At 55.7% G+C, this 19868-nt stretch overlaps 2 protein-coding genes across 3 annotated transcripts in view; one reads left to right on the plus strand and one right to left on the minus strand.

Moving 5' to 3' along the window:
• Window positions 1–15664, plus strand: part of LOC128268203 (protein windpipe) — a 30472-nt gene extending 14808 nt beyond the window's left edge. The window contains exons 1-3 of one of the 2 annotated variants that reach the window (XM_053005239.1): window positions 1465–1639; window positions 1832–3054; window positions 12616–15664. In XM_053005239.1, the coding sequence (XP_052861199.1) occupies window positions 12651–14777 (2127 nt within the window). In that variant the 5' untranslated portion in view covers window positions 1465–1639; window positions 1832–3054; window positions 12616–12650 and the 3' untranslated portion in view covers window positions 14778–15664. Of the gene's footprint in view, window positions 1–1464; window positions 1640–1831; window positions 3055–12615 lie in introns of those variants that run through there. The other variant, XM_053005238.1, reaches the window with a different exon arrangement.
• Window positions 15665–16153: 489 nt separating this feature from the next.
• On the minus strand, window positions 16154–19600 carry LOC128279144 (uncharacterized). Its single transcript, XM_053017863.1, has 5 exons — window positions 19527–19600; window positions 18975–19163; window positions 17588–18910; window positions 17267–17526; window positions 16154–17204 (listed from the first exon to the last, which is right to left on the minus strand). The coding sequence occupies exons 2-5, from the start codon at window positions 19149–19151 to the stop codon at window positions 16154–16156; spliced, it is 2811 nt and encodes a 936-aa protein (XP_052873823.1). The 5' UTR covers window positions 19152–19163; window positions 19527–19600.
• Window positions 19601–19868: the final 268 nt, after the last annotated feature.

Raw genomic sequence — 19868 nt, forward strand, 5'->3', positions numbered from 1 at the left:
TGAGCATCCAATTTGCTAATTGATTGTCTTGTTTTTCTCTCTCGTCTCTCCCTCTCACAGGCGCAGGCAGTAGACTCGGCGGTGTCGGTGGCGTTGGTATGATAATCGGCCGATCGTATCGCATCGCATCGCGATCTCAACGCGATCTATCCGGCGGCATCGGGCCTCACGATCTTCACCGCCCAACGCAACGGTCCGACTCCCTCATCGTTCGCCAACATTCCTGAGGCGCTAATTCGCGAACGGCGCTGCTGAAGAGCGAAGCGATCGTAATTAAAAGGTTAAGCGCAAGCAACGGTGGTGGATCTTCCGACGACGACGACGAAGACGGTGCGCGCGATCGTCACCTTTCTGCCGGCTGCTGCTGCGGTGTTGGTGTGTCCTAGACGGTTCACGCAAACCATCAGCGGCGCGGCGCGCTATCGTGGCTGATATCGCGAGCCGCACCTGAAGAGCCGCCCAGCAACCCCTACAGAGAGACAAGGAGAGAGAACTGTCGGGCGCGGTGATGGCACTTCCCGAAACCTTGAGCTGCCAGCCACAGGCGTGCGTAGACGCGAAGAGTTGCGTAGCGCAGAAAGATAACGGTGGCCGACCGGCCGCTTGAGTAACTCCGGGCCGCGCAGTCACTCGACCGAGGCGAACGGCGAACGCTGAGTTCAGCGAATTCTGTATTTCGGGACTTCCGGTGATTCCCGACGATGGCTGGTCGCTTTTATTGTACCCACCACGCCTAATCGGCATCTTCAAGTACTCCAATTTATGTGAAGAGATTTATTGTTATTCGAGGTGATTAGCCATTGGGGTCCACCGCCCAATTCGAGTCACGGCTTCTTAACCCGGTGCACGGTGGCAAGGGGCGCCGAGAATAAGGGCGCACCACCCTATCTAAACGCCACTGGCCGAGGGGGGGTTAAAGGCTACACCGCAGGCTTATCAGGCCGCCTAAGGCTCTAAGGTGGAACACATTGCCGCGTGAAGGATTGTTTTGTGCTACAATCAATCCGTATCACACCACCACCAGTACCGGGATGATGGCGTAATGAGGTGCGTGTGTTGCTCACCCCCCCGGACACAAACACACACGCACACGGCGGAGAACAGTAAAACAATCAGTCAGCCGCCACACACAAGGAACGAGCGGGCGATCGCTAGTGGTGTGCGTTTCGCATTAGGCCTCCCTCCGAAAAAAACGGGCACAATTCGCTGGTTGAGGTTAGGGTTGCGGAGGATCACCCCACCGGAGGGGGTAGCGCGCGGCGAGGCGGAGGTATATTTAATCGCACCGCTGTCGGCTGTCACAGCCGCGCCCGATCGGTGGACGGCTGAGATAAGCGGAAGCGGGTCTGCGGCGGGGCTTGCGGCTGTGGGATGGGGCTATGACGCTGCTGGCGGGGTTTTGAGTGCCGAACCCCGGCCCCCGGGCGCTAGTGTACTTTCGACGATCGGCGCAGAGCGACACGCGCGGCGTGGCGTCCACTGTTCGGTGCTCTGTGCTTATCGAACGCCTTTTCGATTTTTTTGGCAACTAATTTTTGAACGAACGCCTTCTAAGGTCCTCGTCCGGGGACATTCTTGACCTGCCACGGCCGTTTGCAGCTACCCTTCCGTTCCAGGATACTGTTCGTCCACAGTTCACGTAAGATCGGGGCGAGGGTTCAAAGTTTGGGTCCGCGTTTCGGTGTCACTTATGGACCCCAGGTCCCTACTCCGGTTCGCCGGTTTACCGTTTCTTTTCCTATAATTTCTTCGCCATTTTATTGCCTGGGGTTTCCACTTTTCTTTTCCCATTTTTCTCATAGCGGCTAACTATTTATTTCTTAACCAACAGATACCAGACGACGACGACAACGGTGGGTTGCAGTGGTGCATATTGTTGTTGCTGTTGTTGTTGCTGGTGGTGGCCCCACTCTGTCCCCAATCTCCCCCCGCAGAGCCCACTGCTCTGTGGCCCCGATGAGGAGAGGCAGAATAGAAAAGAAAACTCGAAAGAAGGAAATGAACGACCCCGCTAGCGGCGGCGGGCCTAGCAGCGGATAGCACGACACGAGGCGAGTGAAAAGAAGAAAATCTGTCGGAAAAGCAAAAGCTGAAGAGAAGAAAAAAAAACGCGCGCGCGAGACGCGCAACGAATGAAAATTGTTGTGAAAAGTGAACCAACCAAAAAAAAGGAGGAAAAAAGGTGAACGCAACGATCGAAAGCAAAAAGAAAAACCAAACGAACCCGGTGGCGGCGTCGGCAAAGTAGGCCACCGTGGAAGTGACGTTGCACTGCGTGTGTGTGATTTTTGACGTGTGTGATTGCGCTGACAGCCAGCCAGCCTACTAGTAGGCCACGCGGGCGCCCAGAGGAAAGTGATCCATTCGACACGGCGTTCGGTTCGTTGGAATCAATCTCTCGTCTGCCATTACGCAACTGCCAACTGCAACTGGGCGCCATTTTGTGTGTGTGTGAGCGGTGGAAACGCGGGGAAAGCGAAAATTCTGGAAGAAGAAAGTGCACCCCGGGTGATTGAGTGGAGCAAGGACGACGCGTGTCGACGACACCCGCGGGACACAGACGGGGTCGATTTCGGTGTCAGAAGCCGGCGCGAGGAAGTTCTGCGACGGGGTGTCAGCTGCATTCCGTGTGTGCTCATTCGTATCCGCGCCTCCCCCCGATGCACTACCGCCCAAGCGCGCCGCTTCGGATCGTTGGCAGCTGGAAAGTGATGGCCACCGAGCCGGTCTGCTGACACACCGTGAGTCATCGTCCACCCTGTGGTGGTGGTGGACCCTCGGGGGAGAGAGGGGTTTTGCTGTCGTTCAGTGCCATTCCTAGCGTGCGCCTTTCTTTCACTTTCTACCGACGGCCCGACGGTGTTCGTCGACCCGGTGAGGAAGAAGAAGAAGTCCCAAGAGCCCTCTAATCGGAGGGTGGCCAGTTAAGACGTCGTGATTTGTCGTTTTTAAACCTCAGTCGACGGCGATCGAAGAACATCGATCCGGGGAGGCCGTAATCTTGTGTTACGAGCGGGAAAAAAGCGGAGCGCAGAGGACCAGCCACTTAATTAGGTGAGTATGCGCCGAGGTCTTCTCGGAGGGTTCGTGCAGTATTCGGTCTCGATTGTGATTAGATGCCTTCGACTGCTTCGATCAGGATGGACAGGATTTTTTCTCTCTTGAACTCTGCGACATCAAGCTGCGACTCGACAGTCGCAGCTTCTTGGGTCACTTGAGGCATCCTTGAAGAATGGGGCAACTCTCATAAAATGTAGCTGATGCATTTTTGCAACGAACAAAATGGACACGCCATTCCAGGCTGGCCTCTTAGTAACACTCGGTTCTCGGTACTCGCGGTGTCCCGGGGTGATATTTTTAAACCACGTTGCCGAACACACATTTTTTGTCCACATCGGCACACCTCGTCGGCAGGCCGTCCCGGAGGAACCACTCATGTTGCTGCTGCTGCTGATAGTGCCTTATCAACAATCAATTAGGCACCGCCCGTTGGACAGCGGACCGGGCGTTACTGGCCGCCGTCACTCGGCCGATCCTCGCGCAGTCCAATAAAACCCATCCATCAGTAGACAGTACAATCGATCGCGTCGCCCGTACAGCTTGTACAGCCCATTAGCACGTTGGCGTTCGCTGACTGAGCCGCCGTCCTAGGCGTAACCTTCTGCAATCTCTCAATCAGCGGCGCGGAACGTCACTAGTTGAAGTCCGAGCGCGGCATCCGGATGATCTTCGGCCGCCCGGCCGGGTGACTTCTTCGCGTTGGGATCGATTAGAGAGTTAATCAATTTCCATTACCGAGCGCCCCCCCATGTCACGGTGACACAATCGATGCCCGACCCAGGCCCCAGCAGTTATTTCCCGTGAGTCACGCTGGTTAATGTGTCGGTCCCACTTAGTAAATATGTACAGTTTATGGGTCCGCCCTGGGGCCGAAAGTCCAGGAACGTGTGGGATGACGTGTGCCGATAGGGTGCTGTCAGCCTGTGAAAGGTTTATTGCTCCACTTCTCCGACACGTAATTGTTGGCCTTTTTCGCTGCGCCAAGAGTGTCGCCATCCGATACGATGAAGTTATCGCAGTGCGCGCCCAGTTTGTCTTCCGTTTTCGCGTCCCAAAACCCCGTGGACTCCTTCAAGGGCACGGGCGGTCCGCGTTGCTCATTTTAAGTCCAAAATCTAAATAATCTTTTGTGCGAGTGCGAGTGACAAACAACAAACGCACGGAACGCGCAGACGGAACTTCAACCACATCACACCAAATAAAAAAAGGAGGAAGAATGTGGGAATGGCCAGACCGCGCAGCTTCACGTCTATTATGGCCCATCATCACGATTCGCGTGAACTTCGGCGTGTAACCTTCAAAACTCTGGCGCAGCGCAGTAGCCGGCAGTTTCGGACCCCCTTCCTGGAGTCCACCGACGTGAACCTTGACTTTTTGCTACACCCAACACCCTGTTTGCGTAATGCGTGAAGGTGCTTATGATTCAGCAAATCGCAAAACCGGGCGGGTCCATAGGCACTCCTACATACTTAGGTGTCGAGGGTCTTGCGACCCCTTTGCCACCTGTGTGAGCGAGCCGATCGTCTTGAGCCACAGAAAGTGGTGGTTCCGACGAACAAAAGCGAAAAGTGCAGCGCCATACAGAAACTTCACACTGACCTGAATGTACCAAAGGCTGGGTGCCGGGAGATGCTAATGCACCTGTGGCCACCGGCTTTTTCTAGGACGGGGCGAACGTTTCGCACAAAGTAGCACCAAGATTATCGTGCCTCGTGGCTACTATTGTTACAGCTCTATCGGTCCACGATGTGTGTGTGTGTGTGTGGAGACCACGGACCACTCACCTCAGTCGTGACGCGATAAATCATCTTCGGTCCGGGGACCTCAGGGAGCCGGTTCTCAATTTATGTGCCGGCTTTCAAGAAATCAATTAACCAAGGAGCCAACAACTGGCTGGCTGGCTGGCTGAAGAAGACCGAGGACAACGATTTTCTGGTCCGAAGTCGATTGTGGCCGTGTTCGAATCAGCTGGCCCAAAGGGCCAAGGGCTTTGTTTTTTGCCCGCTGGCCCTTCGGTTGTGCAGTGAAGTAATTAGCAACGTTTTATGGGCATTCGAGATTTTTCCTCAGCTCGCAACTCTGACAGGGTTTCGAGTCGAGTCGAGTGATGATGGATGGACGGAACTCTGGCAGATTTTTGTGTCGGTTGTGTGGTTGTGCGGTGCGATCAACGACCTTGATAAAATATGCTGCGACATGCGACCGTACGAGTTGCTCGGTTCATGTTTGGTCATGGTGTCGCGTCTTGCGTAGTGCGGGCCGTTTATCGCATCGGCGGCCAATGGCCCACCCCAGCATCCAGCGTCGTCGTCGCCGTGTGTGACGTATGCCATGTTTGACAGCGGCTGACAGGCTTCGCGTTTCCGCTGGGAAAGTGTCGTGGACGCTGATGAAAGTTGGTGATTAATCAGCCCCGACGTGGTGTGTGATTGTGGCCGCTGAAGTTCGGCGGTGGCACCGTGGGTAGAAAGTATGTTGCCGTTCTTGACCATTTCCTGTGAAGTCGATGCCTGTCGATGCGTCAGCGCTAGAGTTTCTGGGAGGTTTTTCTAGGGGAGCATTCTAGCTCTGTGCTCTGATTTTTTCTTGTGTCCCTTCCCGATAATAGAGACCATCGATGACTGTAATTTCATTTGCAATTACAGGCAAATGATGTTCACACTGCGCTTCGCATCGATTCGCGGGTGCGATGATTGCCGATTGCGGTGGTCGGCAAACGCCAGTAATTGATTTTCCAGTACTTCTTGCGAGGCCATTCGTCACGACTCGCAGGAACAGGAGCGCGATGCCGACTCCCGTTTTGCGTCACACACAGAGATTCGCATACGGTTTCGCTTATTGCAACCACGTGCCGGGCGCCTGCAGGTGCACTGATCATAATTTTTAATGCACCCAACCATTACAATTATGCACGGGCCCGGCTCGGCTCGGGCGTTCCTGTTCGAGATGAATGAAAATGAAATTGAACCACAAACCGGCACACTCGGTTGGCCGGCCGGCTTCGTCTCCGTCTCGGATCGGCGCATTGCCGCCCGGGGGGGACGGATTTGCGGCGGCAGCATAATCATTCCATTATGCTTTGGCGCTCCATTCCCGCGTGCAGTGGCGGGACTGGGACGCGCCCCGTGCGGTCTGTTTGTTTATTCTTCTCTCAATTGGCCCCGGGGGCGGTTTACTGATTTGTTTCTATACCCACAAGGCACAACAACATAATTTAGCTGGTTGGTAAAGCTGATATTTGTGTCGCTTTCGGTCCCGTTGGGGCCTAGTTTTAGTGGTCACATTGGGCGATCACTTGGGTGGTATCACCAACCAAGAAATGGAACGAAAAACGACCGAAATCAAGGTCCCGGGCCAGATAGCGGCTTTACGATAAGCACGATATCTTGCAGCGATAGCAGCGGAGGAACTTTGGGGTTTGTGGTTTGGAAATGTAAGCCTCACATGGTATGGTAGTAGGAGAACCGCAAATGTAGCGATAATATTATGCTAATTTTAACTTTTTGAAATAGGATCCACCTAATCCCGGGGCACGTCGGGCGGTACCAAAAATGGCACCTTTCGCCTACCACGTCACGCTCGGGTTTCCAGTTTCACTACGACCGATCGTACGACCGGTGATCAGGTGATCCGGTGTTGGTCAGGCCGCTTCACCGGAGGGCCCACCCCGTGGGCACATCAACGCCTTCAAGGAGAGTGTTCTGTGCTCTGGTGGTTTTGTTTTTTTTTTCTGGCCCGTTACCCCGTTCGCCGGTTAATTAAGGTTATTAGCAATTCCGCGACCGCGGTCCGGAAATTGAACGGCACCGGCGGCAACGGTCCAGAGGGTTCGCCGGGGCACACGCGGTGCTAAACGGCGAACCTTCAACGGGCGAAGCGTCACATGTCGAACATTAATTGGCGTAGAGGTGATGCCTCACGTGGGAGAGGGAAAATGATCTTCGAAGGGATACGGGCATTGTGGGCAGGTCCGGTGAGCAATTTGTTAAATTGTTCCGCTACATAGTTGGTTCTGTGAAATTCTTTTCACTATGGCTTTGAGAATTGAACGGCCTGCGAAACGTGGCAAATTGTGTTGCTCAAACTCCTCCATAACCTCTTATCATCCTGGTGCACTGCTGTACCTTTCGTTTCTGTTCGAGCCGGACTTCACTACGAGGCAGCCGATTGGAACGGGACAGGTCGAACGCTATCGATCGAACTAATCCCAGCCTTTGCAAATAGCTGCATGGTGATTGTATCGCTGCAGCAACCTTTTTTTGTTGATTAGAGTGGCGGCGGCCTGCCGTCAACAACCGTGTGAACATGGCCAAGGTAACCCGCCCTCGGCACAACCGGGCGTCTCGGACCTCCCGTGTGAGCCCGTGCGGGCCGAGCCGATAAATTGTTGTAGTGATAAAATTAAAACAACAAACTGACAGCCGCGATCTTGGTTCGGCACTCAATTATGCAAATTGTTTAATTATGATCCTCGGACCCACCGAATCGCGCGTTCGACACTCGCTGATCGGCGGCTGATCGCGGTTTGATCGTTGATCGGTTGCTTTTCGACCCGAACCATTCACTTGTTACCGGTTTTTGGCACCTAGCCTGAGACCTAGAAAATCGTCCCCTCGCCGGGTGGGCTGAACATGATCGCGGCACGCTGGTCGCCGGTCGGTTGGCCGGTGTGAAATTTATTGCGTACAGTACCGAGGCACGCGAGCGGCGGGGCCGTCGTTTGCCGTAAATCTTTCCACGCGGCCCGGAAGGTACGGATTTAGCGGAACCCGAAACCGGAAAAGCGGGAAAAGTGGTGTGCTATTTAAATTGGAACCCCCCATTGGATGGAGAAAGTTAATATTTGGCCTTCGAGGGGCCCATTCGTGCCGGAGACTGGAGGATTTTAATAGAAAATAGTTTATTGGTCCATTCGGCAAACAGACCCCCCCCCCCCCCACGAAGCCTTAGCTCATCGCCCTCAGCGTCGTCCGTAGGTGGTGTGTGCATGCAAGGAGTAATGGAGCCGTTTGGCGTACCAAACTATTGCATCGCCCTAAGCGCCGACGGACCTAGAGACAGAGAGAGAGCGAGAGAGCGAGAGAAAGTGAAGTGTACCTCGTTATGTTCTTATGGGCCACCGGCATTAATCGCTTTCCAGTCGCCGGCTTTAATGCTGATGATGACCGGCCGGTGAAATCGTTGCTATAAAGTGAGCTGCCCACAGGAACACAGGCCCTGGCCATCATAAAAGATGCCCAGTGGCGTCGATTCCCGTTTTCGCACAGGAACCAGGGGCCCATAAAACGCAACCGTCCGAAAAGGATGAAGCCGGCCCCCGGCGCTGTTCGGGGAAGCGGCCAATTTTGGGCCAAGATCGGGTGTCGCGAGGGTCCTTCCGGCCGAGCCTCGGCCGGAGCCTCGGCCCGAGCCCGGGTTTCCGGCGTAGCGTTGCGTAGAATATCCGCTTCATCAACCCGGCTGGCCGGTGAAGGTGCCGACGGGTCGGGTGATAGTTGCCACTTTCTAAAGCGATAAATTTACCAGGGCTCGCTAAAATGAGCCACGGCAACGTGCTTTCTCCGTCACTTCGGAGCTAGCGGTCGCTAATTGAATGCACCGCGACGACTCGGCGGTGTTTGGGTGGGTGTTTTATGAGGTGCAGCCGGAGCCAGATGCCGCCAGAGAAGATTTTCCCATGTGTCCGCGCCTTCATCATGGTTTACAGACCACATCGCAGCGGTTTACCATTAAAGTTGGCTAAACCAATCAAAATCCCACGGGAACGGTGCTCGGGAGTTGATGCGAAAAATAGATCCCCAAACATCGGCTGCGCTGCGATTTGCTCATAAAATATTAGAATAATGTCAAACTCACGCCAGACGCACCGCGTGTGACAATGATTATCGAGCTCGTTCCTGTGTTTGCGCCAAACAGTTACCAAGCGCGCCCCGAAGGCCGTCCTGGTCACGCTTCGGACCGTGTTTTTCGGACCAAAAATGTCCACGTGCGCCTGCAGCAGAGGACATTGACGCAAACTGAAAGGGGCAGCAATTTTGCCGTCAAGCCGTCGGACATCACTCTGGACGGTTTCAATTCTTGGCGCTCGCTACTTTTTCGAAGCTCGCACTTCCTGAACGTGCTTCACACGCTCCGACGCGCTTTACTCGGAAGGACCTGACCTAGCGAGAGAGGGCGAAGGCAGCCGGTGTCCGCAGCCGGTAATTAACTTACTAATGCCATAACAGAGCGACGCGATCGTGTGACGACAACGGCCAGGGCGACGCGACCGAGCGATGGAATCTGGGAAGTTAATCAGCCTTCGGCCTCGGCGACGTTGGAAGCCTCGCACGTGGCTCCGTGTGGCGTCGGAGATCAAAACCCCCCCCCTCGTGTGCAGCGTGCCTATGTTGATTAATGGGCCTTGGCGTTGGGACACCCGACACCCGATACGCGATGTAATTACACACACACACCGCAATGTCTGTCAGCGCCCCCTTGACAGCGAGCCTTCTTTAGGGGGGAAGGCCCTCTTTCCGGAGCGGCCGAGGTTCTGTTGCCAAAAGCAGCGAAATCAGCATTCCCCGGGCGCCCCCGGTCAGTAGATCACTTCCGTGGGGGGAGCCTTGCCGTAACACCTTGGAGTTCCGTTTTCCAAAGCACAATCAGATCGGACGAGCCCTGACGGGGCGGCCCTTTTCGGAGGGCTCTCGGAGGACGTGCTCGCTTCGTTTCCGAAATTGGACTTCCGTTTCCATTGAGAAGTATGCTAAGCGGAGCATAAATTATCGTTCAGCGTTGAGACCTCCTCAAATGGGAAGCGAGCTTGGATGTGTTTGGAAGTGTTGTCTCATTATGATGGCCGATCATAAAGGAGGGTCACGCGGTTTGCGCGAACTCAATCCGAATGTTGTTTCGCTTCCGCGGGCAATGCAAACTGGTCAGCCCAGCCGTTTATCATCTCATCTGGCGAGGATCCGGCTCCGGCGGGTCATTACGACCATTTACGTTCGAGCATTCCATCATGCACTTTTTTTAGGACCTCGGCCACGAAGGCTCGCACCAGGAACCAGAATATCAGGTACTCTTCGCACCGGGTCAGGGTCTGGCTGACTGGCTGGGCTAATGAAATTGTTGTGTCCGTGCAGTGGCAATAAAAAGGGGGCCTGCATTCCCGTGCACCAATGCCACGGTCTCGGACTCAGTGACCCCTGGGCGGGGGGGACAGTGGGTGGATGCTACTACTTAGCCCTTCTGGAGGGCCAACGGGGCGCACGCGCGCCCGCGCTACACGTTGATTGTTGTTTTGATTGGCGCAAATAGTGGATGATCGTTATGTATGGTAATAATCGTACGGCCGTAATGCTTTCGGGCTGCCCCACCCGGCACCAGGGCGTTGGCCAGAGTCAAGGCGCGCACGTGCGCGTTCTCCGCCGGACCAACATCGCGCATCCGCAGCGTCCAGAGTGGTCCGCGATCTGGTGACGATCGAATCTTGATGGCGCGCCAGGCCGTCGCGTGGCCGCTTCTTCGAGGCGTGCCGTGCGTGGTCCCGGCAATCAACCGACCGAGCGAGTATTAGAGCAAATCGACCAAGTCCGGTCTGGTTCGTTATCCGTCGCCGCGCGGAACTCTGGCTGCGGAGGCGAATCGAAGATGCGGTTTTGAAATGTTTTAATGACACTCCATTTGCCTTCTGGCGTCGGTTGGTTGGTTGAGTGAACCAGCTAAGTTGTGCTCCGTGAGGCCAATCACCGAGGAGGTTAGTGAGTGCGAGCAGTAGTCGAGCAGGGTCGTAAAATTTTGCGGACTCCATTTCAGCAACCCGATTTAGCTATCAGAGCATTTATCAGTGTACTTTTGTACCGAATGTTAATAAATTTTGTAACAGATATTGGCAGTTTTTGAAGAGTTGGAATTTAGTTTCAACTTAAACAGTACCTTCTTTACATTCTTGGGACCTTCTTTACATTACTTTTTAAGCTGCAACCCTTAGATTAAAATACGGACCATCGAAGGAACTTAAAACATTGACAAAACTATTAACCAAAAATGTACTCAACACGATAAATTTCTTGGAGAACATGTCTCTTAGAAGAGGTCTTTTGACTTGTTTGGTCCATAAAATCGTACATTAGAACCTTATCGCCCTTAAAACCGGATCTCCACCTAGATAAGAGCTTCACTGAACCGCTTGCGTTAAGCAAGACGAATCTTTAGGCCGATAGTTGGCCGAACCTTTACGCGAATCAGTGCATGGAATGAGTCAATATTTAGGTTCTAAACCTGGCCGCGTGAATCACCGCGGGCCAAGAATTTGCGGAATTGGTTGCGCGAAACTCACTCACTGCGCACTGCAATTTTCCAACCCCAATGCCCCAGGGCCTGTCAAGCGAGGACACCGAGGACACACGCTGATGTCCGTCCGTCAACCCCCCGGAGCGTCACGTGGTGACGGCCTTGAATAATGATGTTGGTTCCTCGCTCGGAGCGCGCGCGCACACACCCATTGATTGTCACGTTTGGCGCCGACCCACCCGGGGGAAATTTTCCTTTCGAATTTTCCGCGCATTTTGTTTCACTTTCACACGGGCTGGTTGGCGGACTGCGACAGTGACCTTTCGGGCTATTCTTAGGAAAATGGGATTCAGTTCGGTCGGTTGCACTTGCGCGCTGCATCGCCATTGTTGGCCGCTGGGTGTCCGTCCGCCTCTTATCTAACCCGGTTGTGGTCCAAATGTGGACACTCCGTTCCGTGTCCGTGTGACAGAAAACGGGCAGCGCAACAAATTGAGCCGATACTGTCGATGGCCGGCGCGGTCATGTCGGAACGTCGCCCTCGGACCCACCCCGAAAGTGGTTGCGATAAAAATAAATGGTCGCGTTCAATGAACATTGCGCAAGCATTCTTGCCGCGCGCGCCGAAGTGGACTTTCCGGTCCGTGGACGGCCGGTCGAAAGATCTGGAATTGGAGTGGCCCTCTGGCGTGGCGTCCACCGAACGCTAGGCCACTCCACGGGAAGGTCCACGCTCGAAACTCTAGACCATTAATCACGCGAGTGACAGCGAAGGGCACTAAAAGGTGTTTCAAAAATCTTCTCCAAAACATTCTCGTCTTAGAAAGAGGCCCCCGGAAGAATAATTGTGTTTACGTAGGGAGAGTTACGGGGAGCTACGGGTTATTTACGGCGATCAATAAATAATCTTGCGCTGCGCGAGAGAGTAGCGTGCGTGAAAATCTCGACGCATAAACACTTTTTGCGCTCGATTCCCAACAACCAGCATTGTCCCTGAGCGCGACCTTGGTGCGTAATGGAACACTTCACTCCAGCTTCTGTCGGTTTGGCAAGATGCTCTTTGGATCTAATGGACCGGCGACCCGTCCCGGTCGTAACGGGCCCAACTTCCGAACGGAGCACTGCGGGCAGCCCTCTTATCGGGAAACCCGAAAAATCGATAACACCCGAAGGAGGGGCGATAAGGGTTCTGGGGCCTACTCCCTTATCGGTGGCGTCACACGGCCCAAGGCCTACACACGAGTTGAGTAACTCTAATGCGTTGTTTTTCGCTTCCAGAACACTTCCGGAACGGCAGTGCGGCCGCTGAAGTCATGGCGATGGGATGGCTACGGTTGACCGTGGTGCTGGTGCTGATGGTGGTGGTGGCCGCGGCGGCAGGCGACTGTCCGCGGGAGTGCCACTGTGAGGCGACGACAATCCGGTGCACGAGCGTCGCGGGACTGCGCGGGCTGGACAAGGCGCAACCGATCGCGCGGCTCGATCTGTCCGGACTGAACTTCACCAAGGTACCGTCGGTGCTGGAGAACGTACGCAACATCACGGAGCTGGACCTGTCGGGGAACCGGCTGGCCGAGGTGGCGCACCTGGGGAAGCGCGTCCGCAGCTTGAACCTGAGCTACAACCGCATCACGTCCGCGAAGCTGGCACGCATCCCACCGTCGGTCGAATCGCTCAATCTGACGCACAACGAGATCACCTACTTGCCGCTGGGGATGATGAAGCTCAAGAAGCTGCGCTACATCGAGCTGGCCAGCAATCCGATCAACTGCACGTGCGAGACACTGCACGTCCGCAACTGGCTGACGTCCCGTCACGTGTGGTCGGACGAGCACATCAAGTGTATGGCCCCGCAGGAGTTCAAGGGCCGGCCGTGGTTGCAGGTACGCCAATCGGACGTGTGCCACGCGTCGGTGGCCGAGGAACGCAAGGGTGGCTACAGCTGGGATGACTACGAGGACGAGAACGACCTGATGCTGGGTGACCAGCCGGCAGCGAACGAGGCGGCCGAGGACGATGTGGATGACTTCCGGCGGGAGTACTTTCCGGTGGGTGAGAAGGTAAAGCGCCACGAGCCACCAATCGCCGTGGAGAACGAGGCGGCCGAGGAGGACGGGGACACTGTCGAGCAGTCGGGTGATGCGCCGGTCGGTGAGTTGGGTGTTGGTGAGGAGGAGCGCCGTGCCGTGTTCGACGAACCGACGGTGGAAGGCAGCGGTGGTGAACCGGAAGACCCGACGCTGGTTCCGAAGCTGGTCGGTGAGGAGCGTGAAGAGAAGTCCCACGAGGAGGAAGAGGAGTTGGACCTCGACGAGGGAAGTGGTAGTGGAGGTGGGCCGTTGGTTGGATTCGGACACATTAGTGCGCTGGAGGACGGTGGTAGCGACCGGAGTACCCCGTCACCGATCCTGGTGGACGATAGTGGCGAGAAGGAGGAGGCACCGCTCGAGTTCCCGCACATCCGGGAGGGTTTGGGTATTTTCCGGGACGAGAAGGATGAAACGGGGGCAACGGAGACGGATGGTGAAAGTACCACCTCGGAGGCCTCCAACGCGCGGGTGATGGTGGGGGCCAGTGGTGCCGGTGCCATCATGACGGCCGTGGCCAGCGATGCCGATCTGCCGACGGACGCGGCGAAGGAGGGCTCCGGGGACGACGCGGCGGTCACTAGTCAGACGGAGGAGGACAACCGGAAAACGTACATCCTGCTGTCCGTGCTGGGCATCATCGTGGTTTCGCTGATCGTGATGGTGGTGTGCAAGCGGAAACCGGACGATCGGAATCGGCGAGGCAAGTACGACGTGGAGACGGCCAATCAGGGTCGGGAGCTGAAGGAGCTGAACCGGAACCTGCTGGAGAAGCTACCGGCGGGGGCGGCGGAACGCAACGGTCACGGGGTCCCCGAGCAGACGCCGCTGATGACGCCCGATAAGACCGACTACGATAAGGTGTTTGGTGGGTCGGGTGACCCGAAGAAGGGCTTTACGCCGGTGAAACCGCAGCGCACGTCCCTTGAGCGGCCACTCGACTCCTTCAAGCCGGTGCCGGCCGAAAGGAATGGGCCGGCCAGCGGGCCGGTAACGGACAACAACAATACGGCGGCCCTGCCCAACGGAAACGGGGCGCTGCAGAACGGTGAACCGCTGGCCGGGGTTCACAAACCGCACCACAATAACCACGTGCCATCGACGGACGCGCCAGATGACGGACATCTGACGGCCGAACAGCTGGAGTCACCTCGGTCGAAACGTTACAGCCCGATCTACGTACCGACCTCGCCCAAATCGGATCGCTACAGTCCGGTTTACTCGCCCGAAACGGGGCGCGTCAAGATTAAGCTCACCGAGACGCCCAAACCGAAGACCCCGATCCTGGTGACGAGGAGTCGCTCTCGGGCCGGCGACATCATCATGACCACGAACGACGACCAGAAGTTTTAGCCAGCTGACGACGAGACCACGTGACGACGGTGCCTGACCACCACGTGGGGTCAACGCTAATCTAAATCCGCGAGCGCCCGAGAGCGCGCGTTTAAGCACAAACCGACCAGAAACCGACCAGATTCAGCGCCTTCAGTGCCTCGCGGCCGCCAAATTGTAAATAGTCTTCGGGCGGAGGCAAAGTAGCCAGCCTTAATGGAAACCGCAAGCCCCGGGGTCACAGCCAACTGTAGTCCGGCGAGCGGAAGCCGCGGAGTCTTCACTAGTTCATATCACCAGTCGTTCATCGTTAGCGAATAGTAGTGGAAGTAAATTATAATTTAAAGAATCGTCTTCGTCGTCGTCGCAACAGAGATCAACGGTAATAATCATGTGCGTGCGGTGCGGCGGTATCCTGGCGTGGCGTATAGATAGGTTTATTGAAAAGGAACACCGTAATAACCCTTCACCTTCACCGGACACCCGGACGCTGTCCGGGGGATGGTTGCCTTATCGTGAATGTGTAAAATAAAGGTTCGTTAGTTTGGTTGGTTGTTGAACGGCGCCGGTGCGTAGAGTCTATAGTTAAGCACAGAAACGCGAAAACACACGACACGGCTTTGGCCGTTAAATAGCGGTCCAATATCGGTGGCCCCCGTTGGCGATGGTAGTAGCAGTAGGGTAGTGTTAGAGCGTAGAAGAGCCTATCCTCGAGGGATCCGTGCGCAACTTTTTAGTTAGAGTCTGAGCAGAGCAGCCACACGAGCCAGGCGAGCCTTATCCTGTCTTTTGTCCGTGCTACGCGTGGTGTATTTAAACGCTAGCAATAATTTATAATTCATGCTGTTTTTCGCGGCGCGACGCTGTTTACAACGCACGGTGCCGGCAGACGGAAATCGAACCGAATTGTGACCGTTTTTTGTTTTTTTTTTATGTAAAGATGTAAAAGAAGATGCAATAAGCAATAAAGATGTAAAAGAAGTAAAATAAAAAACAAATGAGGCTTTTTCAGTGATATTGTTTTCTTGAAGGTTTAAATTTGAATTACATTCGAAATCGATTCACACAAAAGCACGCAGCCAAAACATTGCACGCAAACTTGCACGCAATCCACTCGGTGGTTGAAATATTTCCAGCGCCCGGATTGAAATATAGCAACGCTTTTGAACGGCGACCGTTTTCGGTTTGTTTTTCGTTCCACGTTTTATTTTCGTTTTAGAAAGGGACTGCCTTTTAAACGTTTGTTTGTGTATTTAATACTCTTGGCACAATGATGACAACCTCTGCGAGGAACTATCCTACGGGGCAATGTGAATAGATAGAGCGCATAAAAATGTGTGTCTAATTGCTAAAGGAACCATGCTGGGGCCGGGCTTTTTGGGCTGGGGCCTATCGCCCTATCTCGGTCTCGGTTCCGTGGTCCGGGGTATGATTTCGATGCTGACACTGCTGGTGGCCGAGCCGCTAGAGTCGCTCGAATCGGTCCTCAAGTCCTCCAACGGTATCGGTTTCATCTGGCCCGAGGTAGAGGGTAGCGTTTCTCCGGCCGAGAGCAACCGCACCGGGATCACGGCGTAGTCATCGAGCTCGTCTTCGAGGCGCATCTGGTCCGGTGGCTGAAAGTAGTCCTCAACCATCCTAATCTCGGATGTGTAGGCTTGTGATGGTACTGGCGGTGGTGGTGGTGATGGTGGCGGTGGCAGGTCGATCGGTATCGGGGGCAGCCGTTCCGTTTGGTCCTTTCCGCCCGTTCGCCGGAAGCTGCCCATTAGCGGGTTGCGCCGCTTGGCGTACGGACTCGTCTGGCGGTCCGCAAAGTCCGTGATCTCGTCGATGCTCCCGTTGCGGTTGATGTGCTGCAGGGGCTTCACTTTCCGCTTCGCGTACGGACTGTGGCTAACGCCGGCGAACGTTTCGATCGGTTCGTCCACCCCCGAAGGGACCGCCGAACGGCCACTCGCCGACGACGGTTGGTGGTTGAGGCTGAGGATGTCGATCGAATCGTAGTGTAGCTCTTCGGTCCGCTGACCGGGCCGAGCCGGCACTTCCGGGCGCACATCGTGAACGGTGACGGCCGCCTCGCTGACGACCCGATTCGATGTTGGCCGCTGGTAGATGGACGGTTCGATTGGCCGCGATGGGCGCGGCTCGTCAAGGCGGCGCGACAGGACATCTTCACTGCGAGTTCGTGACCGCTGCCGCAGCTCGATCCGCCGATCCTCCTCATCCTCGTCGTCATCGTCCTTCAGGTCCGCGCCGGACGCTCGACGATTTCTGGTGCGCTTCTTGCGCTTCCCACGCAGCATAAGCTCGTCCAGCGATGCAAAGGACGCCGCGTCCAGTTTCGGCAGCAAGATGGCGTCCTCGTAGCACGGTGGCCGAGACTCGCGGGCGTCCGGAGCATTCTGGGGCGCATCCTGCAGCAACCGGACACGATTGTCACGGGCGCTGGGGGGGAGATGGGGGAAGATTAGTAACTGAACTGCGAACTGAACCGCGCCGGGGATTACATTTCACGCAGCTCCTGCAGGTTCTCGTCCCGCTCCCGTTCGGCGGCGAGCTTTTGGCGAGTCGAGATGAACTTCCTGACCGACGACACGAGACAGAACACACCGAAGAAAGACAGGATGCCCACCATCAGCCAGGTCCAGATGCGCTCCGCGTTGCCCATCGTCTCGTACGGGAACCACACCGACCGGCACGCGCCCTCCCAGGACGCGCCGAAGAAGTCCTCCGGTGTGTTGCACTGCAGGCTCTTCCGGTCGCTGACCTGTGAAGGATTTTGGAGCTAGAGCGGAATTTGGAACTCCACCCAGGCGTTGGTGACTTACGCGGCCCGGTGGATCGGTCAGGAAGAGGAAGAACATGAAAAAGTCGTCGCTCCGGCAGTCGCACCGCCACGGATTGTCGCCCAGCCAGATCTCGCTCAGGAACGGGTTGCGGTCGAAGAAGTCCACCCGGAACGGGGTCGTGAACCGGTTGCCGGCCAGATTGATGCGCACCAGCTCCGGCAGACCGGCGAACGTGGTGTTCTGCATCGTCGTCAGGCGACACATGCTGAGGTCCAGTGTTTGGAGTGACGCCGACGCGAGCGTGTCCGGGATGTCCGAGATCAGGTTGTGGGACAGATCGAGCTCGATCAGTTCGTTCATTGAACCGAGCGCGTCCCAGTCGATGCTCAGGATCTCACACCAGCTCATGTTGAGGTACACGAGTGAGTCGGCCGCGATCCGGCTGAAGCGCCCGATAAAGTTGCGGCTCAGATTGATGTGCGTCAGGAGGTCGTTGGCCTTGAACAGCTTCCCGTCGATGCGCGGGATCATGTTGAACGACAGATCGAGCGTCTTCAGGTGCTGCAACGTCCGAAACGCTTCCGGGTGGATGTTATGGATCGAGTTGAGTGACAGGTCCAGGTGCTCTAGCAGCGGATTTCCAGTGAACGACTCGCGTCCTAGCTGTTGGATCATGTTCTCCCGTACGATCGCCGTCATCAGGGCGGGGAATCCGTGAAGATCCAGCGAGTTCATGTTGCAGTGCGACAGGTTGATCTTCCGCAGGCTCACCGACTGAACGTGTTCGCCCTCATCGGGCACCACCAGCGAGAGTCGGTAGTTGTGGGCCAAGTTGACCTCCTTCAGAGCGGTGAGGCCCGTGAAGACCGTCGGCTGCAAGGAGGTCAGTTTGCAATTGTTCAGCTCGAGCTTCTTCAAACTCGCCGATTGTACGTCCGAAATGGCGGTGATTGGATTTTCGCTCAGCTTCAGGTACTCGAGACTGCGCAGCCCAAGGATTACGTCTACACCGGACACCTTCTCGATCCGGCAGCTGCTGAGGTCGAGGTAGCGCAGCGAGTTACTGGCCAGCACCAGGCTCTCGTCGTTGCTGGAGAAGCTCGTAAACTGGTTGTTGGCCAGCCGAAGCTCGCGCAAGTTGCTGGCCGGCAGCAGCAACCGGTTCGGGTGGATGTCGGCCCAGTTCGAGATGTTGTTCTCGGACAGGATCAGAATGGCGAGCGAAGACATGCCGACGAGTGCGTCTTCCGGAAGCGAACTGATGGCGTTCGCCGACATGTCCAGGTAGTGTAACCGCGGAAACTGGGTCAATGCTGGTGGAATTTCGGTGAACAGGTTGTCCGAGAGGTCCAGGATTTCGATCTGGGGAGAATGAGGCGAACGATTAGGATGGGAGGCGGGATGCCTCAACGAACCGAACACTTACATTGGGGTCCGCAAACACGGGCAGCTCCGTGAGACCACGGCCGGAGCAATCGACACAGGACATGCTTTCCTCACACTCACAGCTACACGGCTCGGGGCACACTTCCTGACCGCTGGCCACGGTGACCACGAGCGCCAGCAACGCCGTTGCCAGCACCAACACTGTTTCGTACCTCATTTTGGCGTCATTCTGTGGAATGCCGGAATAGAAAATGGAAGGCGTATTAGACCCAAACGCACGTCGTTTACAACGTCCAAAACTGTGTCCCGTGAGTCACGTTTGGTCGCGAGTATCAGAGTGACAAAACGCGCACACGGCCGATTTCGATCCACGGCCGCTTCTGTCGTCGTCGCGCAAAAGGGTGCAACTAGCAGTTGGCCGCCCGACGACAGATAAGATAGCGATTATCTGGAGTCGCTGTCAGCGCTGGGCGGGTTGAGCCACCAAACCGCACGGTCTTGGCTGGGGACTCGCTAAATGGTTCGATTTTTATCCAAAAACACTTTGCCTCAAACTCGGGTCCGAAACTTTGGTCCAATTACCAACACTTACGACTTCTCATGATAACCACAGCAACCTCGGTTTGGGGATTTGAAGACAGTTGTGGCGTCACGAAACTATCACAGTTTTCTCACAGACGGACCTCTTGGACTACTAATTACCGACGGTCAGCCAGTCAGACTGTTGTGCCATGGTTGAACCGCGCGTTTCGAATGGGCTCCCACGCCAGGCGAACCCCAAACCTTGTGTGCCACTATCTTGGCCATGGATAAGATAAGAGCGACCTGTCAGATGAGCATGGGGTTCGGAGGAGCATTTTCGAAAAAAGCTCCCGTACCGGAGTTCGTGGCGAATGTCGAGCTCGGCATTCTTAAGACGCCACAGAAATCTGGA

The sequence above is a fragment of the Anopheles cruzii genome, chromosome 2 (genome assembly GCF_943734635.1).
Source record: "Anopheles cruzii chromosome 2, idAnoCruzAS_RS32_06, whole genome shotgun sequence".
Lineage (NCBI taxonomy): Eukaryota > Metazoa > Arthropoda > Insecta > Diptera > Culicidae > Anopheles > Anopheles cruzii.

Excerpts from the sequence above, each read along its gene's own strand:
- LOC128279144 (XM_053017863.1), bottom strand. The coding sequence starts at position 19,151 with ATGAGGTACGAAACAGTGTTGGTGCTGGCAACGGCGTTGCTGGCGCTC. Across the intron at positions 17,527-17,587 it reads TGACCGATCCACCGGGCCGC|GTCAGCGACCGGAAGAGCCT; the intron begins GTAAGTCACCAA and ends AATCCTTCACAG. Across the intron at positions 17,205-17,266 it reads CTGCAGGAGCTGCGTGAAAT|CGCCCGTGACAATCGTGTCC; the intron begins GTAATCCCCGGC and ends TCTCCCCCCCAG.